Consider the following 14417-nt stretch of genomic DNA (forward strand, 5'->3'; position numbering starts at 1 on the left):
AGCGATCTCTGATCTCACACAGTGTGTTATCCACAGCAGCAGCGGCAGAGTATCAGTGTATTTTCTTTATTAGTGACATCGCTGCTGTCCCATGAAGTCGCTCTTCACCTCCGCCTCACTAACAGACACTTGATGTCAGTGTCAGAAAGTTTCACCTCCTCTTCACATCGCTTGATGTGGTGACTCCGTCAGGACTCACGGTGGAAACCCATTGGTCAGCAGCATTATTTAATATTCACGCCGTGCTTTGCGTTGACCATTTATGGTGGAAAGTGGGCGTGTGGAGGGCGGATTTGGAGGCAGATCCACGTACGAACGTTTCCAAGTGGACTGTGATTTATAAAGCGAACATTGCGTTCAGGTGTACGTGCGCACGGTTTTATAAATCGGAATTATCTTTTGCGTACGCCATTTCCGGATTTTGTACGTACGTACACTTTTAGTATGAATCCTACGCACTCTTTTATAAATGAGGCCCCAGGTCAGTCGCTCCCATCTGTGGTCGCTCCCACATGAATCATACAAGTGAGTTCTGCACTGATCCTTCCGCATATGCGCGCTCAGGCCTGCACCTATATCAAGAGCGATAATATCACCAAAAGTACACCAGAAGTACTTTTATTTTTGTGAAAATAAAAGCATTACTTTAAACTACTAAATAAAGAACATGCCTCAAGTTTAACCAAAGATACTCAATAGTTATGACTGAGTATCCTTTCTTGGAGCAGATCCTGTTAAACCCTACACACTGAGACTGGACAGGTCAATCCCTCAACACACACCAAATTCACTTTTTATCATTTCATCACTTCATATGAACTATTGTTTCACTGGGAATTCACATTAGCCAATCAAATACAATAAAACATTCTAAAAGGAAAATATATATTTCCTCCTCTACTGAAAATCTTAAATGAACTACTGTATATTCAAATTTGAACCCAGAATTCCCTGATGCTGTTTTTGTTATTGTAAATAAAATGGTGTGGAAAACAACCCGATGTCCTGCAATGGTTCTTAAGGTACATCAAAAAGATTGTCAAGAGGTGGCTCCGTCAACTGTTGTAGTACAACATAAACTTCTAGACAGATATTTTTGTCCTGGTATCTTGTTTAAAATAAAAAAAACTGATACTTCGATTGTCCTATTGTTAGAACGTGTGTATACACTAGCATCCAATTACAAGAGCCTGAACGTCAAAAACAAACAAACAAGACAAATAATTGAGGTGACTAATGAATCGTTACACTCAGATTGGGTGTAGCTGTGTGGCTTTTATTTTGAAGTGTATCAGAGGAAGTGCAGCCCTCAGTCACTCCCCGTGTGTTTCCGCTGCTCTGAAGTTGTGGTAGTTTTCTCTCAGGTCTGTCTGATGAGTTCACTTCATCTAGAAAGTTTGAGAGTGCGATGAGCGGGCAGACAGTCCCCGCGGACTTCTCCGGACACATGTTGGACCTGGACGAGGACGAAGACCTGGAGGTTTTCAGCAAGGTAAACACACAAGCTCAGCAGAACCCGAGAGCTTCGGACGCTCAGATTGTTCCACTGGCTTCGTTGCTACGTGGATTCGACTCACCTCATTGACTAACCGCTTTAACGTCAGATTGTAGAAGAAGATTGTAAGTTACTCCTCTGTGTGTTTAAATAGTTTCCGTGTATCGTCACGTAGAGAAACACGGAAACCACAGGTCCTGGATCAGCTGATGAGCTGACCTTAGGACCCGACTGTCCTGTCTGCCTATTAGTGTGGTGTTGAGTGTGGTTTTGGAGAAACCAACACCACACTCCATTCAGTTTTTCAGCAGTTTTAAGTTTATTTGACATGTAACAAAACTTTGCACGTTTAGAAACGCACTTAAAAGTACCTTGACTAATCTTTAGGTTCTCCTTTTCATTCCGGCTTTAGTGTTTTTAACTCTTTGACCAGCTTTACCTGTGGCAAATGTATTTGAACTTGAATCCCCGCGGTTGGTTGAATCGGTGGTTGTTAGTAGATGATGTAGCTGCATAATTTAAATGATGTAATACATCTTTGAAAGGCCATGATTAATGTTTTATGTATCAAGTATAATGGATGTAATTGTTTACGTTGTTACTGTATTGTACTGAATACGGGTACACTTTCCATTTCTATATGGAATTTGAAAGTCGCTAGTACTTCACTTAAACAAGTAATAAGCCATTTTTCCACCTCTGGCTTCATATTTATGCATTTTAGGTCAGTATGTCAGAGACATGGATCTAAAAGTTGTTAAGAAGTTTGAAATTATATCCTAAGAACTGATGCCTAAAGGCTCTTATATACTACTACATGTCCGTTTCTCGGAGAGGTCTCAGCGGGAGACAAAGAGTCTTTTTGATTTTTACTTCTCCGTCAGTCTACGTCCGGAAAAAATTCACCGCCAAACCCATAGGTGGCGCAACGGAAGACGAGCTCAGAGAAGCCTACCCCATTTGGGAAGAAGAAGTCCACGTGTCTCTGTTTACATGTTAGCTTGCGTCCCACACACTGAACCATGGCAACTAACAGAACTAAATAAAGTGACACCCAGCGGGTCAAAATGCTGATGTAATCGTTTCTTAGCGCAGCGGTTCCCCGGTCTTGTTTCCGAACTGTGTTGCTGATTCCACAGCTTGAATCTGCTTGAGGCTACATGTAGCTAGAAGCTACACGGACCTAGCTCCCCCCAGCTTCCACACACAGTCAGCAGGGACTCCCGACACTAACTACTACTATCCAGTGTTTGCTTCTAACCTGACGGTATTATAGAAACAGTGTCATGATAGAAGTGGAATTAAAGTCGTGACGGCGGGTTCTTGCACTGTTACCACCGCAGTTAGCATGGTGGCTAGCCTAGCCCGCTAGCCTAGCCTGCTAGCGCCGTTTTGAAAGCTCGTTATAACCGTATGTGACCGTGCACACATGCCCTCAGTGCTCTAACGAGCCACCGTCAGCCGGACAACTCCGCTGGCTTAACACACGTCACATTAATCGTAGAATCATAGTTGTGTTCGTGTTTGTTGCTACATGTAAACAGGAAGTTTGAGGTCCGGAAATACGGAAATGACGTCATACGGAAATGATGTCGTTCGCGGACCAATCACAGCCAAGAGCGGTCCGTCGGGTCTCCAACATGAAGACGGATAGTTAGAAAAATCAGACGTGTGCGAAAAGCTGTCCGAAGCCCTCGGAGAGGACGTTTCACGACGGATAGGGCGGTCTTATCTGTCCGTAATAGAAAAAACGGAGAGGCATAAATTGGCCTTTAGTCTATGATTTGGATATCTACTATGAATCAATACATTCCCATAGAGTATTCGATGTGATAATCGCTGATGAATGAACATAATCTGAGGGCTTTAGCAAAGTTGCAGGATAAGGGTGAATGGCTTTATTCAGTGTATTTCTTTGTGTCTGTGTTTCTCCTGAGCTCGATTTATGTGAGGTCACAATGTGAACCAAAGGAGGTCTCAAACAGATCTTGATCAAAATTTGGTCACAAATCAAAACTCCACTAGACCAGGTACAGTGTCTGTGCACCTATCAGGTCACAGATGAATACCTAACATTTCACACAAGCACCATGGGGACTGGCCAGTAAAGAAAAATAGAACTGACAATTATTTTTTTTGTAGTAAAAGACAAGTCAGTGTTTCTAGTAATGATTAAAAAGAGAATCCAGAGTGTCAGCACAGCTGGAATCATGCAGCCTTTCCCCCAGTGTCAGGTAAATTAGATGAGGTGGAAGCACAAATGCTTTTGGTTTAAATGAACGCTCCTCAACTGAATTTGGGTGTCCTGCAAGCAGCTTTCACAGGACCACATTCTGAATTCTGATTCTGAGCTAAGATGCTGAAACCTCATTCAGAAGGAGAATTTGTAGGACCTCAGTTGCTGCTGTGGAGCTACTTCTGCTGGTTAAAATGATGAGTGTACATTATGTGCAAACACCATCCATTGTTCTTACTCTGCCAGAACAGACACCTGCTTTGACATTTGAATATTCAGGTAAAAGTGCAAAACCCCTTCAGGTATTTGGCAATAGGTGTCAGAATATGGAAGGTAAACATAAGTCAAGGACAATATTTGTTAAGCTATCAGATGTGAAAAGAGCTGATGCTCCTTACAACATGAAATCATGAAGCTATAAACAAACAAATTATGCAACATCTCAGGTTCTATAAACTGTATTTATGTAAAGTGTATGTACCAGATGCAAGTAGCATCATCATTGCCATCTGAAATCAGATACCTAACAGACAAACAGCAGCAGTTTTAGCCATCACATTAGATAGGTTAATGACATGTGTCCAATGTGATCCTCCAATGACATATCCAGCCACATCTTCCATGGTCAAGTCTGTCAAACAGTACCTTCCTCTTTGCCACTGGCAAAAAAGTTAGGGTCAATATTTGCATTAATTTGCATGTTAACAAAATGGAAATAGGTCTAGCTGATGTAGTGCTGTAACTAATATGCACATTAATTATCAATTTGTTCATCTTTCTATAGTGAATCAATTACAAAATAGTCAAAATGCTACAGTCTTCATAAAATATAAAGAAGACCCAGTGTTAACACCCAGGTCTCATTTTGTCAGACAGCTGTTTTTATAGAAAAGCTTTTATGATCCTTTGTGCACACACCTGCTCAGCACTAAACAACAGTTAGTAAGGGAGCAACTGGTGAACATGTAGTAGCTGAAGTGTCAGATATTTTTCTAAGAAGTTTGTGGAAACATAGAAGAGCTCACCTTGCTTTTCTATTGGACTAACTGTTTTCACCATAACAACTCAAAAGTGCTAATTAGCAGCAACCTCTGCGACGACCCTATTGAAACTGAAGGAATCGTTATGTATGTCTCCTCCCAATGAATTGCATATTTGGTGGCTTAACCATGCATCACATTTGCTGAAACTTTGGACAAAATGCAGATGTTTGAGAGATCTACATGTGAAATGGTTTTCAGGCATTGGAGTTCCCAATTAACACAACAATGCATGAACATTTTGGGTCATATGTATGACGTACCAGACCTACAAAATGTCTAGAGAGCCCTTTTCCAAACCTAACAGGAAGTCAGCTATTTTGGATTAAGCGGTCATGTTTAATATTGTGATGTACTCCTCCTAGCAGGTTGACCAAATCGAGCTGAAATTAGGTCAGAAGACCCTTTAGACATGGTCGATGATGGGTTATGAATCTTGTATGAAAATCAGTAGGTATATATATCATGGCCAGACTTACAAAAAGGCTTCTTGGACCAATACCCTAAATTTACAGGAAGTTGGTGAAGTTGACTGTAATATATTTAACGCATAATTCAATACCAAGCCATGTCAACTAACCTTCAACAACTACACTACAGCCGTAGCACTTGTTAAGACGTGTTGTTTTATCCTATATAATGAGAAAAGCCGATCCAAGATTTTGGTTCAATCAAATGTTTTATTTAAAGATACAATGAAAAGTTATTCATAGCTATGGACAATTATCACAGCCTATACTAATTAAGTTAGCAGTAGGAAGATGAAAATGGCCCCGAACAGAAGGGGTTTGGTATAGTTATAAAAGTAGATTTGATGTGATTGGTTATGAATATTTGGAGGGGAGTCACCGCAAATCACTTTGGATCTCCCTTATTGGTCCAGCCGCAGTCCCACGCCTCTAGTCACCGAATCCAGGAAGTGACAGGGAGCAGCTCTCCGTCATGCACCTACGCTACTCTACCGGTTGCTAGGGCAACTCTATCTACCCTGACAGTCTGATGTTGTCTCGTAATTCAGCCTTGAGTAGAAAGTGTCTTGCTCTAGCCATCTTGGCTGCACCAACTTAACCATAACAAAACTCTCTTCGACTCTCCTATCAGGACAGCTGTTAGACTGGCCATCCTTGTGACGCACAAACATTATTAGAAAATTCCAAATATTAAATATGATAATCGAAAGGTTGAAAATAATGATTTGTATAAGGTAATGTAGTTGACCCACTGCTCCTACCTCCCCTTCCGCCTTTATGAAAAGAGTCATTCATTATGGTTTGAGAAACTATTATTGTGTTATTGTGTGTCTGCTCCATCAAAACAATCTTGACTGTGAATGTGTAAACATTCGCATCCTCGAAACTAAACAATGTCATACTGACTTTGCCCCAGAAAGGACAGCTCCTTGAATTCTGTCTGATGTTGAATACAGCTAATGAAAATATGCTTTAATATCCAAGAAGTTAATTATGAGGACAACTAAAAGATACATTTTTGGCACTAAACAGCAACAGTTATTAAATTAATTTGTATGTGCATTATATCTAGCTAAAACTACCTCTAGCTTTATTATTAAGAGTTCTTTCAGACACAACCTATAGTTAAAAGTTTGAAATTCCTAACACACTGCATGCAGACTGCGAGGGCCTGACCATAAGTTCATAAGAATTGCACCATGGAACGTCTGTCAAAATGTTCTCTGACAATACTTCCTCAGACAAAACTTCTTCAGACAGTACTTCCTAAGACCAAATGGCACCTGACAAAACCGCCTCAGACAAAATGGACCCAGACAAACCAGCATTAGGAAATTCTCCCTCAGACTAAACCTCCCCCGACAAAATATCTTCAAACAAATCTTCCTTAGATTAAAATGGACATCATACTGAGGGGAGTAAAATGAGAATTTGTAAACATAACCTCTGCAAAGTTGTAAATTATTGTATTCTATTAATCACTTTACACTGCTTAATTAACCTTCACAATCCTCACACTCATAATCCCCACTCTCTCTAGAGGTCAGTCCCACCCCTTGCTTAAATTAGCTCAACATTGGAAAGCCTCACTCTTTTGAGTGGTAATTAGCATTAGGTACCGAAATTCAGTGTCAATCTAGTTCCTAGATGTCCAGTACCTACCAGACCGAATCACAGCGTAGATTTTGGTGCCTCATCTTGGTGTACTTAAATAGTTTTCCATCTTACAGGCAACATAAACAAGTGCCTAGTTAACTTTACATTTAACTGTGGTGGCAACACACTCTCTACATGGCTCTGGAAACACTTAACGGTAACAGATAGAAATCACTGTTTCCCCCTCACCTCAGACTGTTACCATAACAACCACTTAATCCCAAAGACACTGATGTTGGTCATGGTTCCTCTTGAATATAATTTGGAAAAATTTAGCTGTTTTCAGTAAAGGTCAACTATACAAGATATTTCTGCATTTCCAACAACGCTGATGGGAGACTATGGGCTTTTCAACAAGAGATAGAGTGAGAGATCCCTGTTGCATATGTATGATCACATGATAACCAAGTTATCAGGGAGAGAAAAGTCATGATGTGTTTGTCATGGAGCGAGGCATGACTGCTGACCTCAGCAGCTTCTTGGCTGTTGTTACAGGAAACAGGCCTGCAGGCAGCTCACTTTTAATTCCCCACTGTTTGCATAAACTGTATCATTTGAGTGACAACAGTCCACTGTGAAAAAAGGCTTGTTCCTACAAGGAAAACTGAATAACCATTTCATTGATTAATCTAGCAATTATTTCTTTACATTAGTCAATCTTTCAATTTCTTTCATCTAAAATTTAAAAAATGAGTTAAAAAAGACACATTTTAAATTTTAATTTATGCTATCGCAAAAAGTACGATTTTGAGTTTATTGTTATTAATAATAGTAGCTAGTACTAAACATTGAGTGAGTGAGTTTCTCTCTGTGTGAATATTTATGTCACATTGACCTTAACATTGTATGAAGGCCATGAATGTGTGGGAGTATCCGTACTTCATAATTTATTGTGTTTTTCACAGAAATCAAGCTGATTTCAAGCTCTACAAACATTTTTAAATTGTGTTTGCTTTAGTCCAAATTTGACACGTCTCAATTTGACCCATTCATCACACAAAGCACAAGGGTTAAGGTACTGGAGATTGATGCATGCATGAAGCTTTCATCATGTAAAATGAGTGCTGTCGCTGCAGTCAGCTTTGACCTTGCTACTATTTCTTGCTTGGAACATTCTATTCTTGAATCAATGCTTATTCTCCTGTTGATGCTTCTGTTACAGTGGGTTCAGAGTTAAGGATAGCAATAGTTTCTGTCTGAAGTGAATATAGTCAGTGTGACAGGTAATAGGTTCAGCACCTGTAGATAAACAAAGTTATACAGTACATGTGTTACTGATTTTTTTTTTGCTTCATTCAATTCTTGCTCCGCACAACATCTGCATAGGTTTACAAATTGAAAAGGGTCCAGATGGCTCGCAGAGTTAGCAGTCAAAAATGAACTATAGGTGCACAATCCTCAGTTCTGAAAGTCGGAATAGTCACAGTAATCTAAAATATACTGTAATCAGCCACTTACTTTGTAAAGAACCTTATTAGTTATAATTTTGGCTGCCGTGTTAATCTGAGTAGAAATTATCCAATTTACAAAATACAAAAACATCTGGGGTAGACCAACACTTGGCCTGATTGAGTTTTCAAGATGTGCTTTGGCTGTGGGTTAAACCTGAACTGCTCATTAAGACTTCTAATTGCGTCTAACTAATGTATGCGTTTCAGAAGAGAATACTTGAGAAACAATAGTTGTGCTGTGAGGAAAAAGTGAAAATTGTATTTGGTTTTGATAAAGAGGCTTTACTATCTAGATTCAACAATGTCAATGAAGCCAGGACCATTAGCCAATCACTGGAGACTGTAGAGTGTTATTAGACAAGCCAAGAAATCATTATTGACACAACATCTTTCAAATTCTGACTTGTTGTTTGAACACCTATAATGATTAAACAGACAGTATGCCATGTGTCATGATTTTTATGCTCAAAGCATCTATAAACCTTCTATGTCAAGTGCCTTGAGATAATATATATTATGATTTGGCGCTGTAAAAATCAAATTTAATAAACATGTGCAGTTTTCCCCCTTGACACCTTCATTGAATTCACTGTTATGGATGGATGCATTTAGCTTGTGCCTGTAGTTTGGTGGTAACTGCTCTTTTAAAACTACTCTAATCAAAACGGTTGTTTTAACCACTGAAGTGTTGGCTGGGTAGATGCAAGAAAAGGAAATAAATAAACATAGTGACCTGCTAAGTGTGAATTCTTTCCCTTCATGTCAATATAGACAAAGCATATAAATGTAATATAAGGTAGGTCATTTGTTATTCAATTCAATTTTTTTTGTATAGCGCCAAATAATAATATACCTTTGTGTATTTTGAAAACAGTGACACTTCAACCAAACGTTTTTTTTTAAGTCCAATCAAGCTTGCTTTGATGGTGTTTTGGCAGTACAGATCAGACGAAGCCAAATTATATTTGCTAAAGCAGCTGGGAAAGAATAGGTTACTCTGTTCCCTGTATTAATGTCATATTGTTATTACCAGATGATCTAGTCACCTCTAGCAGAGATGCTAGTGACCATAAATACATACAACATCCCACCAATATTGGGTGAATGTTTATGAAACGGTCATAACAATGCATAATAGTCACGCTAAAAGACAACCAAATCATGTTGTGGGGTTACTGATCCCATCAGCTGCAGCACTTCCTTTCCTCTCTGTCCAGTCAGAAGTGAAGGAAGGAAAAAGCTTGTCTTGGATACATTTCCTGATTTTCCAGTTTTGCATCAAACCACTTGGTCAGCTCAGTCTTTTTTTCTCACATGCTCAACTTTATGAACGTTGTTTGGTAATACGATGTGATATCAGAGCTTCTATGGCATTTTCCTGGCAAGAATGTAAAGCATTTCTACATTTGGTTTAGAAAAGTTATGTCAAGCACATTTTTAACAGTCAAGAACCATGAATGGCACAGTGAAAGTGGAGCACATGCAGGAAGTGATAAATGTGCTGTATATTGGGGATTGCTAGTATCCTTGTTCATACCTGTGTTATTAGACCAAACGCAAACTTGTTAAACAGTCAGAGGTAAGTTAAACAGCAAGCTGTCACAGATACACTGTGACTTACACATATGGACAATGTCATATATGTTGAGTATCTCTTTGAAAACAGTCATGATGTTGCTCTTTGCTGTTCACATGGAAATCAACTGAACACTTACAGTGTCATTGCCTCACTGGTTCAGAACACATCCCTGGCAGATGGAAGCTCCATGCCCAACTCTCCCAGCTCCATGGTCAACCAGTACAGACTGGAGGAGGATGAGGAAGAGCAGCAGGACACTAACACCAAAGACATCTTCATCATTGTCGACAACCCGGAGAGCCAGGTCACTGCCATCGAGACCTTCATCATGTACAGGGTCCTGACCAAGGTGAGAATGTAATGACATGGAAAGATACTTTGGGAATGGTTCATTAGAAGCTACAGTTGAGGCAACCAACAATCAGAAGTTGTTGTCTCTATTGGTTGCAAAATTTGTTAATTACTACACTATACGTCATAATGACATCATGACCATGTTATTTCCTTCCATATGATCACCAATAATTTATTTGATCTTTATAAGGTGTAGGTTAAAGACTGAGACACTGCTCCCTCTGTTTCCATCCCTGTGTAATCCCCACACCAGCACCATAACATGTTATTACTTTCATAGAACAGGAAAAACGTCATATTTCTTTGATTTTGTGAAAATCCGAAGATTGACATCAGTCTTGTAGGCTGTGCAGCGTGGTGATTGGGTAGTGATTTGCAGCTTCTTTCTGCAGACCACGCGGAGTGAGTTTGACTCCAGTGAGTATGAGGTATACCGACGCTACCAGGACTTCTTGTGGCTCAGGAGCAGACTGGAGGAAAACCACCCGACACTCATTGTCCACGTATGTATTAGCCCACCGCATCATCTACTGAACACATCTGTGGGCTACGTCACAAGTCCACTGGGAAGAGACTAGAGCTCATTTACCACAAGTCATACATACTTGATTTTACTGTCAGACATTTTCCAAAGCACTCAGGGTTTTTTGAGTCTTACTTCTGTAATTATTTTCTGAATCATTACTTTTGTTTTGGTTACATTAGACAATGGAGGAGTAACTTAGTTGAGGTAAGATATGATGTTTTTACAAAATGAAATTACATGTGTTACAGAAAAAAACGTTTCTATCCCCAATCCCATTAAGGTGTAAATTATATGATATCTTGGGTAGTGTGGTAGGCTATGTTTTTTATGGGTCTGAAACAGGACCATGCTCATTGCATGTCTTTAAAGGTAGATTTGATAAGTTGTTTCTGAAACAGTTTTGTATCTTATTTGTTGAAATTCTCTTCATGTTCAGATAGTCATCAATTAATGAGATAAAAGAAAAAAAGGCAGGTTCTGTGGTCCTGACAGGACTCTATTTTTCTTTTTCCTTTTATGTAAAGTGTGTCAACATTTGGACCGAAGTAACATTTATTTAGTCCAAGATTCTCTAATGCGGAAAATCAGATTATTCTTTGGCTTCAAACTCCTTTATCCTTCTAAGCATATTTGTTTCTGATATTGCTCTTTTACTTCTATACACTTTTTTACATTTAAAATTATATAAATTACACATATGTGAATATGGGTGTAAGATTTTTTTTGTCTGACATACAATATATATAAAAAGGGATGTTTACTAGAGTCATGTTTAACAACTAGTGTAAACGATGAAAAGTGTCAAGATATATCATTATTTATGGCAATCCTTTTATAATGGAAAACGCATATTGATTGCGTTCAAAGTAAAAAAAATAAGTCAGTTTTAACTGCAACAACTCAACATCAAAGTTTAACGCCCTATATGCAGGGGAGCGATTAATGTGCTGGCCATGTTGAACTATGTCACCATCATTAACATCATTGTTTGGCTCTTTGACTTAGGAAACACTTTTGGTCTTTCCACAGCCGCTGCCGGAGAAGTTTGTGATGAAAGGCATGGTGGAACGATTCAACGACGACTTCATCGAGACCAGAAGAAAAGCTCTGCACCGTTTCCTCAACAAGATCTCTGAGCATCCCATCCTGTCCTTCAGCCAGCACTTCAACGTCTTCCTCACTGCACAGGTCACACACGCACACATGCACTAAGCTAGTCTCTGTGCACATTCAACAATTGTTTCTATCATTAAGTTAATCAAAAGTAGAGGGCTACAAGCCGCCAGTTCAAGAATCTACTTAGTTAACTTTAGTCTCACTGCAGAGATCTGGTGGATGACGAGTCGTGGTTTAACAAACAGACTACAGTGAAGAAGTAAAACAATTAATAGCGATGAAAAACATACCTTTGGGGAACCTAAGCTGTGTCTCAATTCAGGGGCTGCATCTTTCGGAGGACCTGGTCTATGCAGCTGCTGCATCCTTCATTGGCCGTGTAGTCTCCGTTGGCCGAAATGAGATGGTCTGGTCTTCTTAATGCAGCACCAGATTATCACCTTACAGCCGTTGCCTAGCAAGAGAACAACCAGAAAAGTTCTTGGTTTCAATAAAACATTTTTTTTTTAAACGTGTACCGTTAGCTGTTCGGTTGAGTTCTTATAGAATCTTCTGATGTTTTCGACTCACTTTTTGACCGCCATCACCCCCTCGAGAAACAGAAGCGCAATAAATTCTGGGATATGTTGGGCCTGGAAGGATCCACGTGTTGGAGACTCCATTACAAGGGGGTGAAAGGACAAGTCTTTTGGCTGCATTTGGAGAAGCCTTGGAATTTGATCTAGTCAAACCGCTGTGACACAATCTGTCTTCAAATGCAGCCTCCGAAGGTTAAGGGCCCCAAATTGAGACAAAGCTTCAGTCACTACGTTTACATGATGGCAGAAACCCGATTTCGGCCGAAATCGGGTTTCTCTATCCATGGGGGGTTAACTGCTCTATCTCAGGGTACATGGCACTGAGAAATCCGACTCTTGTCCGAAAGCATTTCATACCCCGCTACGATAGGTGGCGCTGTTTTCATTACAGCTAGTGGTGATACAGCCATTTCCGCTTGACCTCGTCACCACTAGCAACCATAAACAACAACAGCCTTCAACTCAGCATGCGAGAAAGATGACGAACGGAGAGCAAGGTGAAGCTACGTCCCTCTACATGATGTTGTGCATGTTTACTCTAGGAGTACTGCGAATGCGAACGGCGCATTTGATTAGAATGGTAATGGCGAGTGCCGGCCGGCACCGGGCAGCGACATTTTATCTACGTGTCGACTTCCGGGTCATGGCCAGGGAGGGAGGGGGGGGCAGGATCTCAAGCATGCGCAAAGACGTCTTCTCCAGTTGTTGTCTAGCTTCCAGAGTTACATGCGCGCGTTGTCCGATATACGGCCAAATCCGATCTACTTATCTGGGGGTGGTTATCCGACTTCAGTCGGACACAAGAAATCTAGATTTGCGGAGTTACATGACATGGATCTTCGATTGAAACCGGACAACGCCAGAAATCGGGTTTCAATCGGACACATGTAACCGCAGTGACTGATGGAAAGTGGCTGTTGGATTTTGACTCTGAAAATCAAAGTGCATTGTCCCAATCAGGTTCCCAGCTTTCAAATGTGAAATCAAATTATCATGCTAAATTTATGCTTTGTTATGTGAAATCGGAAAGGGGTTACCCTGGTGTTTTTCCACTCTGCGGAAACAAACATCCGCTGTGACATCTTACTGTGCTTGTTATTGTCAAAGGGAAGCAGTTCCAGCTGTCACAATGGAGAGAGCTTAATTATTAGTAAGGTTATTGATATTTCTTCAGTAATTTAGTATGGCCTTTGAGGGATTTTATAAAAACCTAAACAACTCTTGATAAGAAAAATGTTTCCCAACCCTGCCTTAGCCGCTATTAACTCAAAATGGTCCTGACTAGAGCCACGGTTTTGAATGAAAGTACCTTGAAGTTTTAGTCTCAGGAACTTTTTCAAGTAATTCTAAGGTTCCAGCAGACTGCTGTTCACCTGTTATTCTACTGTTGTCTAAAGATCAGGGGAAATTAAGTAAATCATTATGCTGATATATGAACTAGTGATAGCACCAAAAAACTGTTCCACTCCAGTCCTCAAGGTGGTAGTAATGCACAAGACTGTAGAACAACAGTGACACCATATTAATCAAGAAACTACAACACATAAAGTGAAAAGTGTAAACTCTGTAAAAACAGGGTTTGGCACGAAGCTGTTGGCTGTTTGCATTTGTTTATTAATTGCAAGTTATATCATCATTCAACAACGTTATCGCATGCTTTCCTAATATCGTGCAGCCCCAATCTCAAGGACCCGGTCAACGCAGAAACAGAAATGAGTCGGTCTGGTGATTTTATAGCATCACTAGCTTGCATTGACAATAAAGCTCTGGGGTTGATTACAAAATGTTGAAAAGATGTTTTTTTTAACAGTTAAAATAAATTCTATCTACCAGTTAGTCACAGAGGCGCAATGACCAAGATAGCTTATTACTAGGGCTGCTCAATTAATCGAAATATAATCGTGATTACGATTATG

At 39.9% G+C, this 14417-nt stretch overlaps 1 protein-coding gene across 1 annotated transcript in view; it reads left to right on the top strand.

The window, feature by feature from the left end:
- The first annotated feature begins 1332 nt into the window (after window positions 1-1332).
- Window positions 1333-14417, top strand: part of snx7 (sorting nexin 7) — a 42794-nt gene continuing 29709 nt past the window's right edge. The window contains exons 1-4 of the mRNA XM_061093570.1: window positions 1333-1492; window positions 10088-10276; window positions 10674-10784; window positions 11837-11995. Coding sequence (XP_060949553.1) covers window positions 1409-1492; window positions 10088-10276; window positions 10674-10784; window positions 11837-11995 — 543 coding nt within the window. The 5' untranslated portion in view covers window positions 1333-1408. The remainder of the gene's footprint in view (window positions 1493-10087; window positions 10277-10673; window positions 10785-11836; window positions 11996-14417) is intronic.

This window comes from Limanda limanda, chromosome 20, assembly GCF_963576545.1.
Source record: "Limanda limanda chromosome 20, fLimLim1.1, whole genome shotgun sequence".
Taxonomy (NCBI): Eukaryota; Metazoa; Chordata; class Actinopteri; order Pleuronectiformes; family Pleuronectidae; genus Limanda; species Limanda limanda.